At 46.9% G+C, this 16,138-nt stretch overlaps 1 protein-coding gene across 8 annotated transcripts in view; it reads right to left on the bottom strand.

The window, feature by feature from the left end:
- Positions 1-16,138, bottom strand: part of IP6K3 (inositol hexakisphosphate kinase 3) — a 69,261-nt gene that overhangs the window by 27,104 nt on the left and 26,019 nt on the right. For all 8 annotated transcript variants that reach the window (XM_038749664.1, XM_038749662.1, XM_038749660.1 and 5 more), the window contains one exon: positions 7,422-7,845. In XM_038749664.1, coding sequence (XP_038605592.1) covers positions 7,422-7,620 — 199 coding nt within the window. In that variant the 5' untranslated portion in view covers positions 7,621-7,845. The remainder of the gene's footprint in view (positions 1-7,421; positions 7,846-16,138) is intronic.

The raw sequence follows: 16,138 nt of genomic DNA, 5'->3' as shown, positions 1-16,138 counted from the left end.
GCCGGGATTAGAACCCACATCCTCTGACTTCCAAGCCCGGGCTCTTTTCACTAAGCCACGCTGCTTCACTGGTAAGTACCCCAGTGCTTAGTACAGTGCCTGGCACATAGTAATCATTTACCAAATCTCATTTTTTTAAAAAAATGAGTTTATTTTTGAGCCTTCCCTGGATGCAGTACACTGTACAAAAGTGCAGTAGAAAGAAGAGACATGTTTTCTTCCCAAAAGGAGCTTCCTCTTTAATGGATGGCCTCTTAGTTGTGTCCTGCTCTTAACTTGAAAGCTGTTGAAAGTAGACACGCCATCCTCACTAGAATCCCCCGAGCCAGGATTAGAACCCAGGTTCTCTGACTCCTCACTAGCTCCGGGCTGATCCCATTGAGAAAACCTCTTTCCTTCTGGGAAAACAGGGATCGGGGTTTGAGTGCCATGTCTCTTCTCTTTATTGCTCTCTAAGACAACTCAGGGGCCAAGTCGATCACATTTTTAGAAATTTTTTTTGTTGACACTCCCAAGATTATATTGACTGAGGAAGATCCCCAGGATATCAGTGAAACTGCTGGTCATGGTGCCATCTCCTCCTCAGCTTAGGAGTATTTTCAGAGCCCAATTTGTTGACCGTTCTGTCAAATATTTGCATTTCTCTCTGCTTGGTCTCATTAGTTCCAGGCTTTACAATTCATTTAACTACACTTTCACTATTATTCTTTCTCTGGTCTGGTTAGGACCAATTTTGGATTGCTCAGGGACTAATTTATTTGTTCGGTAAAAGCAGCATCGGCTAGTGGATAAAGCATGGGCTTGGGAGTCTGAAGGACTTCAGTTACCTCATCTGTAAAATTGGGATTAAGACTGTGGGATAGGGACTGTCCAATCTGATTTACTTGTATCCACCCAGTGCTTAGTTCAGTGCCTGGCACATAGAAAGCAATTAACAAATACCACAATTATTATTATTATAACTCTTTTTAGTGACTTCTAGTTTAATCCAACCCAGAACATCAGCTCTGGACTTTCCTACGGGGATATTTGACTGTTTCAACTGGGGTCCAACTCCACACAGAGAACCAAACATCCTAGTCTGGGATCTGTTCCACAGCAAGGCCCACCCCTTCTTTTTTAAGCCAGGTGAGTTTCAAAGTGGATGGACAGCTACTCCAGGGGTTGGGTTACAGTATGAGCAGTGAACCCCAGAAAGCTCTGTGGAGGCCAACACCTACAGCCCAAAATAAGCCCAAAGAGATCCCGGCTAGAGGATGGCAACAGTTGTCCATCCACCTCCACATCAAACAGAAACTCCTTACCATTGGCTTTATTATTACTATTATTATTATTATTATTATTTAAAGCCCTCAATCACCTTGCCCCTTCCTCCTACCTCACCTCGCTTCTCTCCTGCTACAACCCAGCCCACACTCCTCTACTCCTCACACTTCACCCCTCTACTGCTAACCTTCTCACTGCACTTCAATCTCGTCTCTATCACTGCCAACCTCTCGCCCACTGCCCACTCTCCTTCTTCATATCCGACTGATAATTACTCTCCCCCCTTCAAAGCCGTATTGAAGACACATCTCCTCCAAGAAGCTTTCCCTGACTAAACCCTCCTCTCCTCTTCTCCCATTCCCTTCTGCGTCACCCTGACTTGCTCCCTTTCTTCATCCCCCCTCCCAACCTCATAGCACTTAATAATAACAATAATTTTGGAATTTGTTAAGCGCTTACTATGTGCAAAGCACTGTTCTAAGCGCTGGGGAGGATACAAGGTGATCAGGTTGTCCCCTGTGGGGCTCACAATCTTAATCCCCATTTTACAGATGAGGTAACTGAGGCACCGAAAAGTTAAGTGACTCGCCCAAAGTCACATAGCTGACAAGTGGCGGAGCCGGGATTTGAACCCATGATTTGTTTATTTATTTATTTTACTTGTACTTATCTATTCTATTTATTTTATTTTGTTAGTATGTTTGGTTTTGTTCTCTGTCTCCCCCTTTTAGACTGTGAGCCCACTGTTGGGTAGGGACTGTCTCTATATGTTGCCAACTTGTACTTCCCAAGCGCTTAGTACAGTGCTCTGCACACAGTAAGTGCTCAATAAATACGATTGATGATGATGATGATGATGACCTCTGACTCCCGAGCCATGCTTTTCCCACTGAGCCGTGCTGCTTCTCTATGTATGTATCTGTAATTTATCTATTTCTGTTAATGTCTGCCTCCCCCTCTAGATTGTAAACTCGTTGTGGGCAGGGAATGTGTCTCTTTATTGTTCTTTTGTGCTCTTCCAAGTGCTTAGCACAGTGCTCTGCACTCAGTAAGTGCTCAGTAAATACCATCGACTGATGAAAGACTGAATGGGGGCCTGAACATGGAGATAGCTTCTCCCATGTTACCCGGGAAGAAAGGATGGGATTGACCCCAGCGGTAAATGCCCTCATGAAGAGCACCTCGAGAAATTAAGGTACAACACTGGGGCATCTACTCGGCTCTCAACAGAGTGAAGCAGCATGTTCTTAGTACAGTGCTCTGCATACAGTAAGTGCTCAATAAATACAATTGAATGAATGAACAGTCTAATGGAAAGTGCACAGGCCCAAGAGTCAGGGGACCTGGGTCCTAATTCAGGCTTTTCCACTTGCCTGCTGTACGACCTCAGGCAAGTCACTTAATTACACTGGGCGTCAGGTTCCTCATCTGTAAAATGGAGATTAAAGCCACGTGCAACAGGGACTGTGCCCAACATGGTTTTGTTATATCTACCCCAGTGCTTAGTACAGTGCTTGGCTCATAGGAAGCGCTTAACAAATACCACAATTATTATTATTATTCTGGTTAGGTCACATGGCAAGGACTGCTAAACAGAACAGAAAAAGCCCCTTTTGATGGCTTCAGCCTCCTGGCACTTGGTGACTCAAGAAGATTTGGATCCAGATCCATTGTACCCCCCAAATATCAGGAAATGTGGATTCCTCTACACTTTCCATGGAAATTGCTTTTTCCATAAGCATCCCTCCCTCCCTCTCTTCCTGCTGCTGATCTCCTCACTGGATTCGCTCCTTAAAGGAAGCCTGTCCTGAGGCACTTCAGCAGATCATCGGTCTATACTGTGTGCAGAGCACTGTACTAAGCACTTAGGAGAGTACAATCCAACAGAGATGGTAGACACGTTCCCTGCCCACAACAAGCTTACAGCCCACCCTTCTTAAAGAAATAAAGAAAGGGAAGAGAGTACTTATAGCTACTTGTTGGGGTGACTTGATTTCATCATAATGGCCCTGAAGGCAGGGATCCTAACTCCTGACTCTATTGTATTCTACCAAGTGCTTAGTACAGTGCTCTGCAAATAGTAGCTGTTCAAAAAATACTATCGATTGAACTTTGAGGGCAGACCTGTTCTTTACCGTACGGTCCCAGTCAAGAGCCAGGTGTACGGCTGTGTGGCCTAGCGCAAGGAGCACAGGACATGGTCACCGGAGTCTTGGGTTCGAATTCCAGTATTACCACTAGCCTGCTGGTAACCCTGGGTAAGTCACTTAGCCACTTGTCCACTAACTGTGTTGTACTCTCCCAAGCACTTACTACTGTGTTCCGCACAATGGAAGCACTCAGAAAATAACACTGGCTGACTGTGTCTCAATTTCAGTAAAATGGGGATAAAGAGATCTGCACCCCATATGAGAAGCAGCGTACCTCAGTAGGAAAGAGCCCGGGCTTTGGAGTCAGAGGTCATGGGTTCAATTCCTGGCTCTGCCAATTGTCAGCTGTGTGACTTTGGGTAAGTCACTTCACTTCTCTGTGCCTCAGTTACCTCATCTGTAAAATGGGGATTAAGACTGTGAGCCCCCCGGGGTACAATCTGATCACTTTGTAACCTCCCCAGCGCTTAGAACAGTGCTTTGCACAAAGTAAGCGCTTAATAAATGCCATCATCGTTATTATTATTATTATATCTCTTAGATCATGAGCCCCATGTGGGACAGGGACTGCGTCCAGTCTGATTATGCTCTCTCTATCCCAGTGTTCATTAGCACAGTCCTTGGTATAGCATGAGTTAATAAATACCATCATTGTGATAATTATCCAAGTAATCCAGACCAAAAATCAATCAATCAATCAATCAATCGTATTTATTGAGCGCTTACTGTGTGCAGAGCACTGTACTAAGCGCTGGGAAGTCCCAATTGGCAACATATAGAGACAGTCCCTACCCAACAGTGGGCTCACAGTCTAAAAGGGGGAGACAGAGAACAAAACCAAACATACTAACAAAATAAAATAAATAGAATAGATATGTACAAGTAAAATAAATAAATAAATAAATAGAGTAATCTAGACTCTCTCTATCCCAGTGTTCATTAGCACAGTCCTTGGTATAGCATGAGTTAATAAATACCATCACTGTGATATTTATCCAGGTAATCCAGACTGAAAAAAGCCCCTGCTACTCCCTAACAAAGTGGATTTTCTTAAATGGCTTAGTTAATAGACTCATCTTTCCCTTTCCTAGTTTCTAGCAGAGGCCTGGCTCTCAAGGGTAGTCCTCCCAAGCGTGGATGCCTCTGGCTGAAAATTGAACCAGGCTATTATTTTTAAAATCTCCCCTCCCAAATAAGAAAGCTCATTCTTTTGAGTAAACCTGGCCGAGCTCCGCATGGGTCCGGCAGGCACCTGTTGTTTTACCTCAGCAGAAGCATAACTGGCAGAGTTCTGCGTCTAAGCCCTGCCGATCTCACGAATCAAAGGTCGGGGCTGGTAGGGATTCAGTGATTCAATCATATTTATTGAGCGCTTATTGTATGCAGAGCACACTGAACTAAGCACTTAGAAGAGTACAATATAACAATAAACAGATTCCCTGCTCACACGAGTTTACGGTCTGGGGGTCGGGGGGGAGATAGACAGTGCTCTGCACACAGTAAGCACTCAATAAATACGATTGAATGAATAAATAATATAAATAAATAAATTGCAGTGGGGCTGGGAGGGGGGAAGAACAAAGGGAGCAAGTCAGGGCGAAGCAGAAGGGAGTGGGAGAAGAGGAAAGGGGGGCTTAATCAGGGGTTCAACCTCGGCTGTGCCCTCTGGAGAGGAGGAGAACAGCTTGGAGAGGTAGAGGCACGGTCTGAGCCTAATCCAACCACCGACAGTGGCAGCTTTCTGAGGAGGAGGAAGGAAGTCTCCCCAAACACCCAAATTTCACCTTCTCTTCAATGGGTAGAACATTTGCAGCGTGGCTCAGTGGAAAGAGCCTGGGCTTTGTAGTCAGAGCTCATGGGTTCAAATCCCGGCTCCGCCACTTGTCAGCAGTGCGACTTTGGGTGAGTCACTTAACTTCTCTGGGCCTCAGTTACCTCATCTGTAAAATGGGGATTAAGGTTGTAAGCCCCAGATGGGACAACCTGATCACCTTGTAATCTCCCCAGCGCTTAGAACACTGCTTTGCACATGGTAAGCGCTTAATAAATGCCGTTGTTATTATTATTATTCTCTGTGCCTCAGTTACCTCATCTGCAAAATGGAGATTAAGACTGGGAGCCCCCCCATGGGACAACCTGATCACCTTGTAACTTTCCCAGCGCTTAGAACAGTGCTTTGCATGTAGTAAGTGCTTAATAAATGCCATCATTATTATTATTACATTTTTTCCTCATTTTATACATTCCCTGATAGAGTTTGGAGACTTCACTTGATTTCACTTTCTAAAGGATCCATTTCCTCACTGTTTCTACTACCTCATCGCCCCAAAACTGAATATTCTTTTCAAGCTTGCACTTATGTATATATCCTTTATTTATTTATTTATGTATACTAATGTCTGTCTCCCCCTCTAGACTGTGAGCTCACTGTGGGCAGGGAATGTGTCTGTTTCTTATTATATTGTGCAGTGCTTTGCACACAGTAAGAGCTCAATAACTATGATTGAATGAATGATTGAATTATTGACCGGTCTCGTGGATACACTCAGTTCTCCTAAAACCTGGGGTGGGGGATGGTGTGTGTGAACTCTCCCCACATTAAAGAAAATAATAGTAATAGTAATAATTGTGGTGTTTGTTAAGAGCTCACTTTGTGCCAGGCACTGTACTAAGTGTTGGAGTAGATAAAAGGTGATTGGGTTGGACACAGTCTCTGTCCCACAAAGGGCTCACAGTCTTAGTCCCCATTTTACAGATGAGGGAACTGAGGCCAAGAGTATTAGTCCCCATTTTACACATAGTAAGCGCTTAATAAATGCCATTGTTATTATTATTATTCTCTGTGCCTCAGTTACCTCATCTGCAAAATGGAGATTAAGATGTACTATATGAACTGAGGCCAAGAGAAATGAAGTGATTTGCCCAAGGTCACACAATAGACAAGTGACGGAGTCAGGATTCAAACCCAGGTCTTTCTGACGCCCAGGCCCGTGCTCTATCCATTAAGCCACTCTGCTTCTCCAATTCTTCAAAGCCCCCACATGACTATTTTTTCTGATACTTCATGGCCTGATCTCCACCCGAAAATGCTTTATCAGAAGGGTGTCCCCTAAATCTACTGACACGTTCTATTAGTCCTAAACACCAAGTGAAAATAGGTGTTCTGCCAGAACTGACTGATGGTAAATAGACAACCTTTCTACTCATAAAATGATCCCTACTAGGCTTGCCCCAAGTCACCAAAGCCCTAGTTATCATGAGCAGGAGGAAATTTCTGAACATGTTCAGAACTGGAGTTGTGGCCAGAAGGCCAAATCTTGGAGGGCAGGGTTCATCTCGTCCAATTCTGTTGTACTTTCCCAGTCTCTTGGTGCTGTGCTCTGAACCCAGTAGGCTTTCAGTAAATACTACTGATCGACCGATGGATCGACTGACTGTGGTGTGGATTTTCCATTTTGATTCATTTGATTTTGAGCAACATGGCCAAGGGACTCAGCATGGCCCAGTGGATAGAATACGGGTCTGGGCGTTAGAAGGACCTGAGTTCTAATCCTTGCTCTGCCGCTTGTCTACTGTGTGACCATAGGCAAGTCACTTAACTTCTCTGTGCCTCAGTTACCTCATCTGTAAAAGGGGGATTAAGACTGAGAGCCCCATAAGAGATAGGGTTTGTGTCCAACCTGATTAACTTGTATCCACCCCAGCACTTAGAACAGTGCTTGACACATAGAAAGCACTTAACAAGTGCCACTATTATTATTATTCTATTCTTACTTCCTTTTTGCTGGATTCCTCTCAGGGCCAATATGGGCCCGGTGAAACAGAACGGTGCTTGAAGACTGAAGAATTGGGATAAAGCTTGGGTGGGGCAGGCCATCTTGCCTTCGAACTCGGCCAAGGGCATTCGCCATCTGTGCCCATCCCGCCGGCCCTAAGGAACCCAGTGCCCACCTGGATTAAGAGGGTCACCTGGCCCCCAGACCCTCCGATCCCCCCGGGGTTTACCTTTGTACTGAGGGGTGAACTGCTTCATGGCGGAGGGCAGCGACTCGTAGAACCACTGCTCCTGGCTGACGAGGGGCTTGCAGACCGTGTGCTCGTCATACTTCATCATGCTCATGTGCCCTCCCACCTGATGGATAAAAGGCTCCAACAACACCCCTCTCCGGGGATCCCCAGGGTCCATGCTGCCCTGCACGACCATCGTGTCCGGGTCCAATTCTTTCCTGGGCAGGAAAATCAAGATCCAGGTTGGGACGGCGCTTGGCTACTGGAAGGCCGGAGGAGGAGAGGAGGTGACAGAGCGATGTTTTTGGTGGTGGGGCGGGGGTGCTGGGAAGACTTGCCGTTCCAGATGCTGTCTCCTTTCCCTTCGGCGCCTGTCATGGCCTGGGCATCTTCAGAATCGGTGGTGCTCCCCTGGCATCCTCTGAAAGACAAAACGGGGAAATGTTCGAAATGCAAAGAGGGGGCCGGGTGCTTTCTCTGACAGGATAATAATACTAATGGTGGTATTTGTTAAGCTTACTAGTTCAAAGCACTCTTCTAAGCGCTGGGGTAGATGCAAGGTAATCAGGTTGTCCCACATGGGGCTCACAGACTTAATCCCCATTTTGCTGATGAGGGAACTGAGGCACAGAGAAGTGAAGTGACTTGCTCAAGGTCACACAGCAGACAAGTGGCAGAACTGGGATTAGAACCCACGACCTCTGACTCCCAAGCCCGGGCTCTTTCCACTGAGCCACGCTAATCCAAGGGACCCGCTCCCCAAATGAGTTGAATTTGGGATGGTCTTCTCGGTGGGGAGCTGGCCCCAGGATCCCACCCCCAGGATTCAGTCGGATCCCAGGAGAGCGCTGACCTTCTGGGTCAGGATGGAGCTGCCAATTCTGGGTCATGGGTTCTAGTCCCGGCTCCACCACCTTGGGCAAGTCACTTCACTTCTCTGGGCCTCAGTTACCTCATCTGTAAAATGGGGTTTAAGACTGGGAGCCCCATGTGGTACAGGGACAGTGTACCACCCAATTTGCTTGTATTCCCACCGAGTGCTTAGAGCAGTGCCTGGAACATAGTAAGCACTTCACAAAAATCACAATTTCCCCTCTAGACTTACTTACTAGAGTAAGCTCATTGTGGGCAGGGAATGTGTCTGTTTATTGTTGTATTGTACTCTCCCAAGTGCTTAGTACACTGCCTTGCACAAAGTAAGCGCTCAATAAATGTGATTGAATTGCATTAATGCCGAGTGTTCAGTGTGAGGTGAACTTCTCCATCCTAGTGGTGGCATCCCAGATGGGGAAATGCCCAATTTGGGAAAGAAGCAGGGGAGGGTTTGCCCACCTAATGGGCTTTAATGCTCCTCAGCTCAGAAGTCCCTGTCTTGTCATCTTCCCTTTCTCTCCCTTTCTCCCATGCCACTAGAAAATTCCAAAAGGAACCTGAGCTGGAGCTTTTTCTTGGTGATGCAGCCCCAGTGTGGTGTTAAGGTTGATTCCCAGCTGTGCTTGAAAACAGTCCCAAACTTTCAGATTCACTTAGGACATCTCCCAGCTCCTTCCCAGCTGGCCCAAGTGTTCCAGTTTGGGTGACTAGGAAGGACATGTGCATTCTGCATCAAAACGGGCAGAGATGAGCCATTAAAAATGCAGCCACCATCGTGGCTTCTGAAACGCCCAAAGGGAGCGGGGGCTGGAGGCTGGGACGGGTGGACGCAGGCCAAAACGGCTAGCAGGGACATGTCTGAGACAAACTTTAACAAGAAAACTGGCAGGAATCCCAAATGCCTCAGGGTCTGGAAAGGATGGGCCCTGAAGATTCAGTGATAAATTGAGAACTTTGCTAAAATCCATTTAATCTGTTTAGAGGAGCTCAGGGGCAGCCAAAGGAGTCGGTGAGACGGTCCAGAGAGGCAAAGTCTGGGGGAGAATGGGCCGGTGATAAGTGGGGCTACTTGTTGAGTGAGGTGAGTAGCAGGACGGGGCCTCGCAGTTGCCCTGGGACCTTCACCGCTTGTTTGACTGCTGCCAAGTGCACTGCAGTCCAGTGGCTCCCACACAACCCTACTTAAGTCTCCTGCTCTTTCCAGACCACCGTTCCCCTCGAGAAGCGGGAACAGCTGAGACGTCTCAAGTCAACGGAAGGAGAGCCCAGCGCAAAGACACATTTATTGTAGCTTCTGGATGAAACACAGGCCCCCTTCGTGGCCAGAGCCAACTTCCGTTCCCCGGGGATCCAGCTACTGAACACAAAGCAGATCGGGAGCTCGCACGTTGGAAGTTAGAGTCCCCCGGAAGGCTTCCAGAAGCTGTCCTGGCCCAGCTGAGGACCTTCCAGGGGCTCCAGTTCCTAGCACAAGGTGTCCAGAGGAGAGCTTCTCTCCATAAAACTCCATAAAACATGTGAATCAATAGCAGATTCAGGCAAACAGAATGAAACATTTGATTGCGATTGAGTGAGGCCTGTGGTGGCTCAGAGGGAAAGTAACAGCCTTGAAAGGTTGGAGGCCTGGGTTCTAATCCCCCCTCTGGTATAAGAGTTGAAAAAAGATTGTAAATACCTAGGAGGGTTTAGAATAGATCACCTAAGAGTGCTGAGATAAAATTTTTCCCCCTTTTAGACTGTGAGCCCACTGTTGGGTAGGGACTGTCTCTATATGTTGCCAATTTGTACTTCCCAAGCGCTTAGTACAGTGCTCTGCACATAGTAAGTGCTCAATAAATACGACTGATGATGATGATGATGATGATTGCCATGGTACCTTTTCTCCACATTGCTCCAAGCTTTGCATCTTTTTGCCCCCCTTCTTGGATCCTCTGACTGGCAGCAAGTATTTTTCCAGTCGTCGATGCGGTGCCCAGCAGTTAAGCAGGCTGCCCAGTGGCGTGGGATGGATTTTGAAATCAGTTACGCAGTGAGAACAGTGTCAGGTTTTGTGTATGAGTGTGTGTGTATGTATTTGTGTGTTTGTAGGCCCCGGCTGCACAAACTAATAATAACAACTGAGGTATTTGTTAAGTGCTTACTATTTAGACTGTGACCCCATTGTTGGGTAGGGACTGTCTCTATAGGTTGCCAATTTGTACTTCCCAAGCGCTTAGTACAGTGCTCTGCACATAGTAAGCACTCAATAAATACGATTGATGATGATGATGTGCCAGGCACTGTACTAAGCTCTGGGGTAGAAACAAGCAATTCAGGTTGGACACATCTCTGTCCTGCATGGTGCTCACAGTCCTACAGATTTTACAGATGAGGTAACTGAGGCACAGAGGAGTGAAGTGACTAGCCCAAGGTCACACAGCAGACAAATGGCTCCTCACCCTGGGCTTCAAGGCTCTCCATCACCTCGCCCCCTCCTACCTCATCTCCCTTCTCTCCTTCCCCAGCCCAGCCCGCACCCTCCGCTCCTCCACCGCTAATCTCCTCACCGTACCTCGCTCTCGCCTGTCCCGCCATCGACCCCTGGCCCATGTCATCCCCCGGGCCTGGAATGCCCTCCTTCTGCCCATCTGCCAAGTTAGCTCTCTTCCTCCCTTCAAGGCCCTGCTGAGAGCTCACCTCCTCCAGGAGGCCTTCCCAGACTGAGCCCCTTCTTTCCTCTCCCCCTCGTCCCCTCTCCATCCCCCCCATCTTACCTCCTTCCCTTCCCCACAGCACCTGTATATATGTATATATGTTTGTACATATTTATTACCCTATTTATTTATTTATTTAATTTGTACATATCTATTCTATTTATTTTATTTTGTTAGTATGTTTGGTTTTGTTCTCTGTCTCCCCCTTTTAGACTGTGAGCCCACTGTTGGGTAGGGACTGTCTCTATATGTTGCCAATTTGTACTTCCCAAGCGCTTAGTACAGTGCTCTGCACATAGTAAGCGCTCAATAAATACGATTGATGATGATGAGATGGCAGGGCCGGGATTAGACCCCTCAACCTCCTGATTCCCAGGCCCGTGCTCTGTCTACTAAGCTGTGCTGCTTCCCCTAAATGAACTATTAACACGACCGTCGATTCCTCCATGCGGGTTCTCAGCCCTGAAGTTCATTGTTCCCAATGGGATACATCGTCATTATCACCATGAGAAGCAGTGTGGTTTAGCGGAAAGAGCACGGGCTTGGGAGTCAGAGGTCATGGGTTCTAATCCCGGATCCACCACTTGTCAGCTGTGTGACTTTGGGCAAGTCACGTAGCTTCTCTGTGCCTCAGTTACCTCATCTGGAAAATGGGGATTAAGATTTGTGAGCCCCACGTGGGACAACCTGATTACCTTGTATGTAGCCCAGTGCTCAGAACAGTGCTTGGCACATAGTAAGTGCTTAACAAATGCCATCATCATCATCGTCAGAGAAACAGCATGGCTTAGCGGAAAGAGCACGGGCTTGGAAGTCAGAGGTAATGGGTTCTAATCCCGGATCCACCACTTGTCAGCTGTGTGACTTTGGGTAAGTCACTTCACTTCTCTGTGCCTCAGTTACCTCATCTGTTAAATGGGGATTAAGACTTGTGAGCCCCACGTGGGACAACCTGATTACCTTGTATCTACCCCAGTGCTTAGAACAGTGCTTGGCACATAGTAAGTGCTTAACAAAATACCAGTATTATTATCATTATTATTATCATCATCATCATAACCACCACGACCACCACCATCAACAGGTAGCTGTCCTTGGTACTCGACGAAGATATCACTCACCGTGAAATTTCCCAGAGGCTCAAAGAGGGCCCCAAAACCACAGTGTAGGACCCAGAATCCCAACCACCTGGGCCACACACACATCTGATCTTTGTCAGACCGGCAGGTTTGTTGTTTTGCAGTCCCTGTTGCTGTTTTTGCTTCTGCCTCTTAACCTGACATTACGTCTTGCCCCTCCAAAAAAGAGCACCCACAGCAGGGGTTTTCCTGGCTCTCCTGAAGCCCCTGCTAGAAGGGAACATAAATAGGACACCAGTAGCAACAGACATCTTTACATCAACACGAAGATGTTGGCGGTTGCTGCCAGTGTCCTATTTTCAATCCCTACTCATCTTACCTGTCACCTCTGCCCTCTTCCTCCACCCTAGTGTCTCTGCAGCAACCACGAGCCTACAATCGTATTTATTGAGCACTTACTGTGTGCAGAGCAACTCGATTCAATCATATTTATTGAATATGTACTGTACTAAGTGCTTGGGAGAGTACAATATAACAATAAACAGATGCATTCCCTGCCCACAATGAGCTTACAGTCTAAAGGGCCCCAGACCTCCCCCTTAGCTCCAAGGCAGCAACCCATAGCTCCCACCAGAACCCCTGCCCTACATGCCCTAAGCTATTTAGCCCAGCAAGATTTGATCTGCTTTTCTAAAGTGTGGTTTCGACTTCCCTCCACAAAATAGGATCCATTCATTCATTTCATTCATTCATTCAATCGTATTTATTGAGCGCTTACTGTGTGCCGAGCACTGTACTAAGCACTTGGGAAGTACAAGCTGGCAACATATAGAGACAGTTGTTCTCTAATGTTTGCTGAACACATCAGTTTGCTTCTAGTTTGCTTCTAGACTGTGGGCCCGTTGTTGGGTAGGGACTGTCTCTATATGTTGCCAACTTGTACTTCCCAAGCATTTAGTACAGTGCTCTGCACCCAGTAAGCGCTCAATAAATATGATCGAATGAATGAACACCAACTTATGAGTGTTTTCATTTATGTCAAAGAGTGCTGAGGTTAAGTTCAAAGTTCAAAAGAGTCCGGGGTCGGAATTGGTCCAAAATTTCTGAGGTGTCGCAAATGAATTCAGGAAGACCTCCTGAAGGAGGTGGGATTTTTAGGAGGGCAGAGCTGGGCTCTGGTGGCTTTAGTGGGGAAAGGAGTTCCAGGTTGGAGGGACAAGCAGAAGGTATGGATAATAATAATAATAATGTTGGTATTTGTTAAGTGCTTACTATGTGCCAAGCACCGTTCTAAGCGCTGAGGGGAAACAAGGTAATCAAGGTTGTCCCACGTGGGGCTCACAGTCTTAATCCCCATTTTACAGATGAGGGAACTGAGGCACCAGAGGCAGGAGAATCAAGAGCCAGGTACAATTAGCAAGTGAGAGGGAGGAGAGAGAGGCATGTGGGCTGGGGAGGAGGGGGTGAAGAGAGCAGGTATGTAAGTTGGAGAGAGTTATTGGAAAGCCTTGAAGACAATGGTAAGGAGTTTCTACTTGAGTTGGAGGAAGAAGAGTAACCATATTGGGTTTTTGAGGCATGGAGAGATGTGTGCATGGCTTAATTGCTGAGCCTGGGACTGGGAGTCAGAAGGAACTGGGTTCTAATCTGGGCTCTACCACTTATCTGCTTGTGTGACCATGGGCAAGTCACTTCACTTCTCTGGGTCTCAGTTATCTCGTCTGTACGGTGGGGATAAAGACTGAGCCCTATGTGGGACAGGGACTTATGTCCAATTCGATTACCTTTTATCTACCCCAGAGATTATACAGTGTCTGGCACATAGTAAGCGCATAACAAATATCAAAATTATTCTGAGTGCTGAGGGAATGCTGGCTGATTGAAGGCTGGAATCAGGACATGCTTTAATGTTAGGAAATTAGGGAGACATCTGAGAAATCTGGAAAAAAACCTGGCAGCTGGTTTTGGAAAGACACACTGAGCTCTCATAGCATGACATGAGATTAATGGTATTTGTTAAGCACTTACTATGTACCAGGCACTGTACTAAGCATGGAGTGGATACAAGGTAGTCACGTTGGACACAGTCCATATCCCATTTGGGACTCACAGCTTGAATCCCTATTTTACAGGTGAGGTAACTGAAGAACAGAGAAATGAGGTGACTTGCCCAAGGTCACCCAGCAGACAAGTGGCGGAGCTGGGATTTGAACCCAGGTCCTCTGATTCCCAGGACCAAGCTCTTTCCATTAGGCCATGCTGCCTCTCTGACTGCCTCAGCCCAAAGAAAGCAAGTGCAGTGAAAAAAGCAAGGGATGTTTTATTTCATCATAACGCTACATTTTGAGATTTCTGATTGTTCATGCACAGAATGACTTTCATGCTCTCACTGCCCACCTCTGAGGCTGACCATAGATACCATGTCTCCTCCACTCTAGGTGGTAAGCTCGTTGTGGGCAGGAAATGTCACTGTTTATTGTTGTATTGTAATTTCCCAAGTACAGTACTCTGCACACAATAAGTTCTCAATAACTACGATGGAGTGAATTTAAATTGGGATAGTCCCTGATATTTGCAGATTGCCCTGAATAATTTTAGAAGTAGATAGATTGGCTCCTAGAATGGAGACTGGTGGGCTAGACAGGTCAGCTGTCCTTGTACCAATGCCGAGCTGCGGGAAAATGTCCAATAATTCTGTTGTATTGTTCTCTCCCAAGTGCTTAGTACAATGCTCTACACATGGTAAGCGCTCAATAATAATAATGATGGCATTTGTTAAGTGCTTGCTATGTGCCAGGCATTGTTCTAAGCACTGGAGTGGATACAAGCAAATTGAGTTGGACACAGTCCCTATCCCATGTGGGGCTCACAGTCTCAAACCCCATTTTACAGATGAGTTCTCTGAGGCGGAGAACAGTTAAGTGACTTGCCCAAGATCATGCATCATCATCATCATCATCATCATCAATTGTATTTATTGAGCAGATTAGGGGAGGAGTCTGGATTAGAACCCATGACCTTCTGACTTCCAAGCCTGTGCTCTATCCACTATGACATGCTACTTCTTATAAGTAATGTTGATTGAATGATTACCCTCACTCGTTTTGAGTCCTTCGAGTTTCATTCAATCACTCATTCAGTTGTATTTATTGAGCACTTACAGTATGTAGAGCACTCTACTAAGTGCTTGGAATGTACAATACAGCAATAAAGAGAGACAATCCCTGCCCACAACAGGTTTCTAGTCTTGTGGGGACGGGGGGGCTGACCTCAATACAGGTAAACAGGCATCAATACAAATAAATAGAATTATAGATATATACATATGTACATAAGTGCTGTGGCATGGAGGGTGGGGAAGAGGAAAGGGAAACAGTTAAGGTGATGTGGAAGGGAGAGGGAGCTGAGAAAAAAGGGGTTTAGTCTGGGAAGGCCTCTTGGAGGAGGTGAGCCTTTGGTAGGGCTTCAAAGGGGGAAAGAGTAATTGTTTGGTGGATTTGAGGAGGCCAGAGGTAGGACGTGGACCAGGGGTTGGCAGTGAGACAGGTGAGATTGAAACACAGTGAGAAGGTTAGCACCAGAGGAGCAGAGTGTGAGGGCTGGGATGCCCCCAGAGCTTGAGAGTTTGGGTCAGAGCAGGCTTAGGGCCTGGCCATTTTAGCTCCCCAGCCCTCTGGTTGCCCCAGTCTACAAGGAAGCAGCATGGCAGAGGACCTGGGTTCTAATCCCGGGTCAGGCACTTGCCTGTTGTGTGACCCTGGGTGAGTCACTTCGCTTCTCCAGACCTCACTTTCCTCCATTGCAAAATGGGGACTCACTACTTGTTGCCCCAGAATGCCGGAGGGATTTGACCCCACCCTGCCCCCTCCACTCTACTCTCGTGGTCACTAAAAGAGATGGGGTATGTGGGCAAGTATGGGAAGTGTCTCAAGGTCCCGATTTCCAACCGGGTTCAGCTCTGGATCGGTCAAGGCATCGTCCTTCCACCTGCATTTCACAAGCCAGTCAGCCTCCCCTCCTGGGCTCTGTCATTAAGAAACAGGACCGGCAGGCAGAGAGGAAGCTACAG

Source organism: Tachyglossus aculeatus, chromosome 7 (genome assembly GCF_015852505.1).
Source record: "Tachyglossus aculeatus isolate mTacAcu1 chromosome 7, mTacAcu1.pri, whole genome shotgun sequence".
In the NCBI taxonomy this organism is placed as follows: Eukaryota; Metazoa; Chordata; class Mammalia; order Monotremata; family Tachyglossidae; genus Tachyglossus; species Tachyglossus aculeatus.
This window is presented reverse-complemented; position numbering and strand designations above follow the sequence as displayed.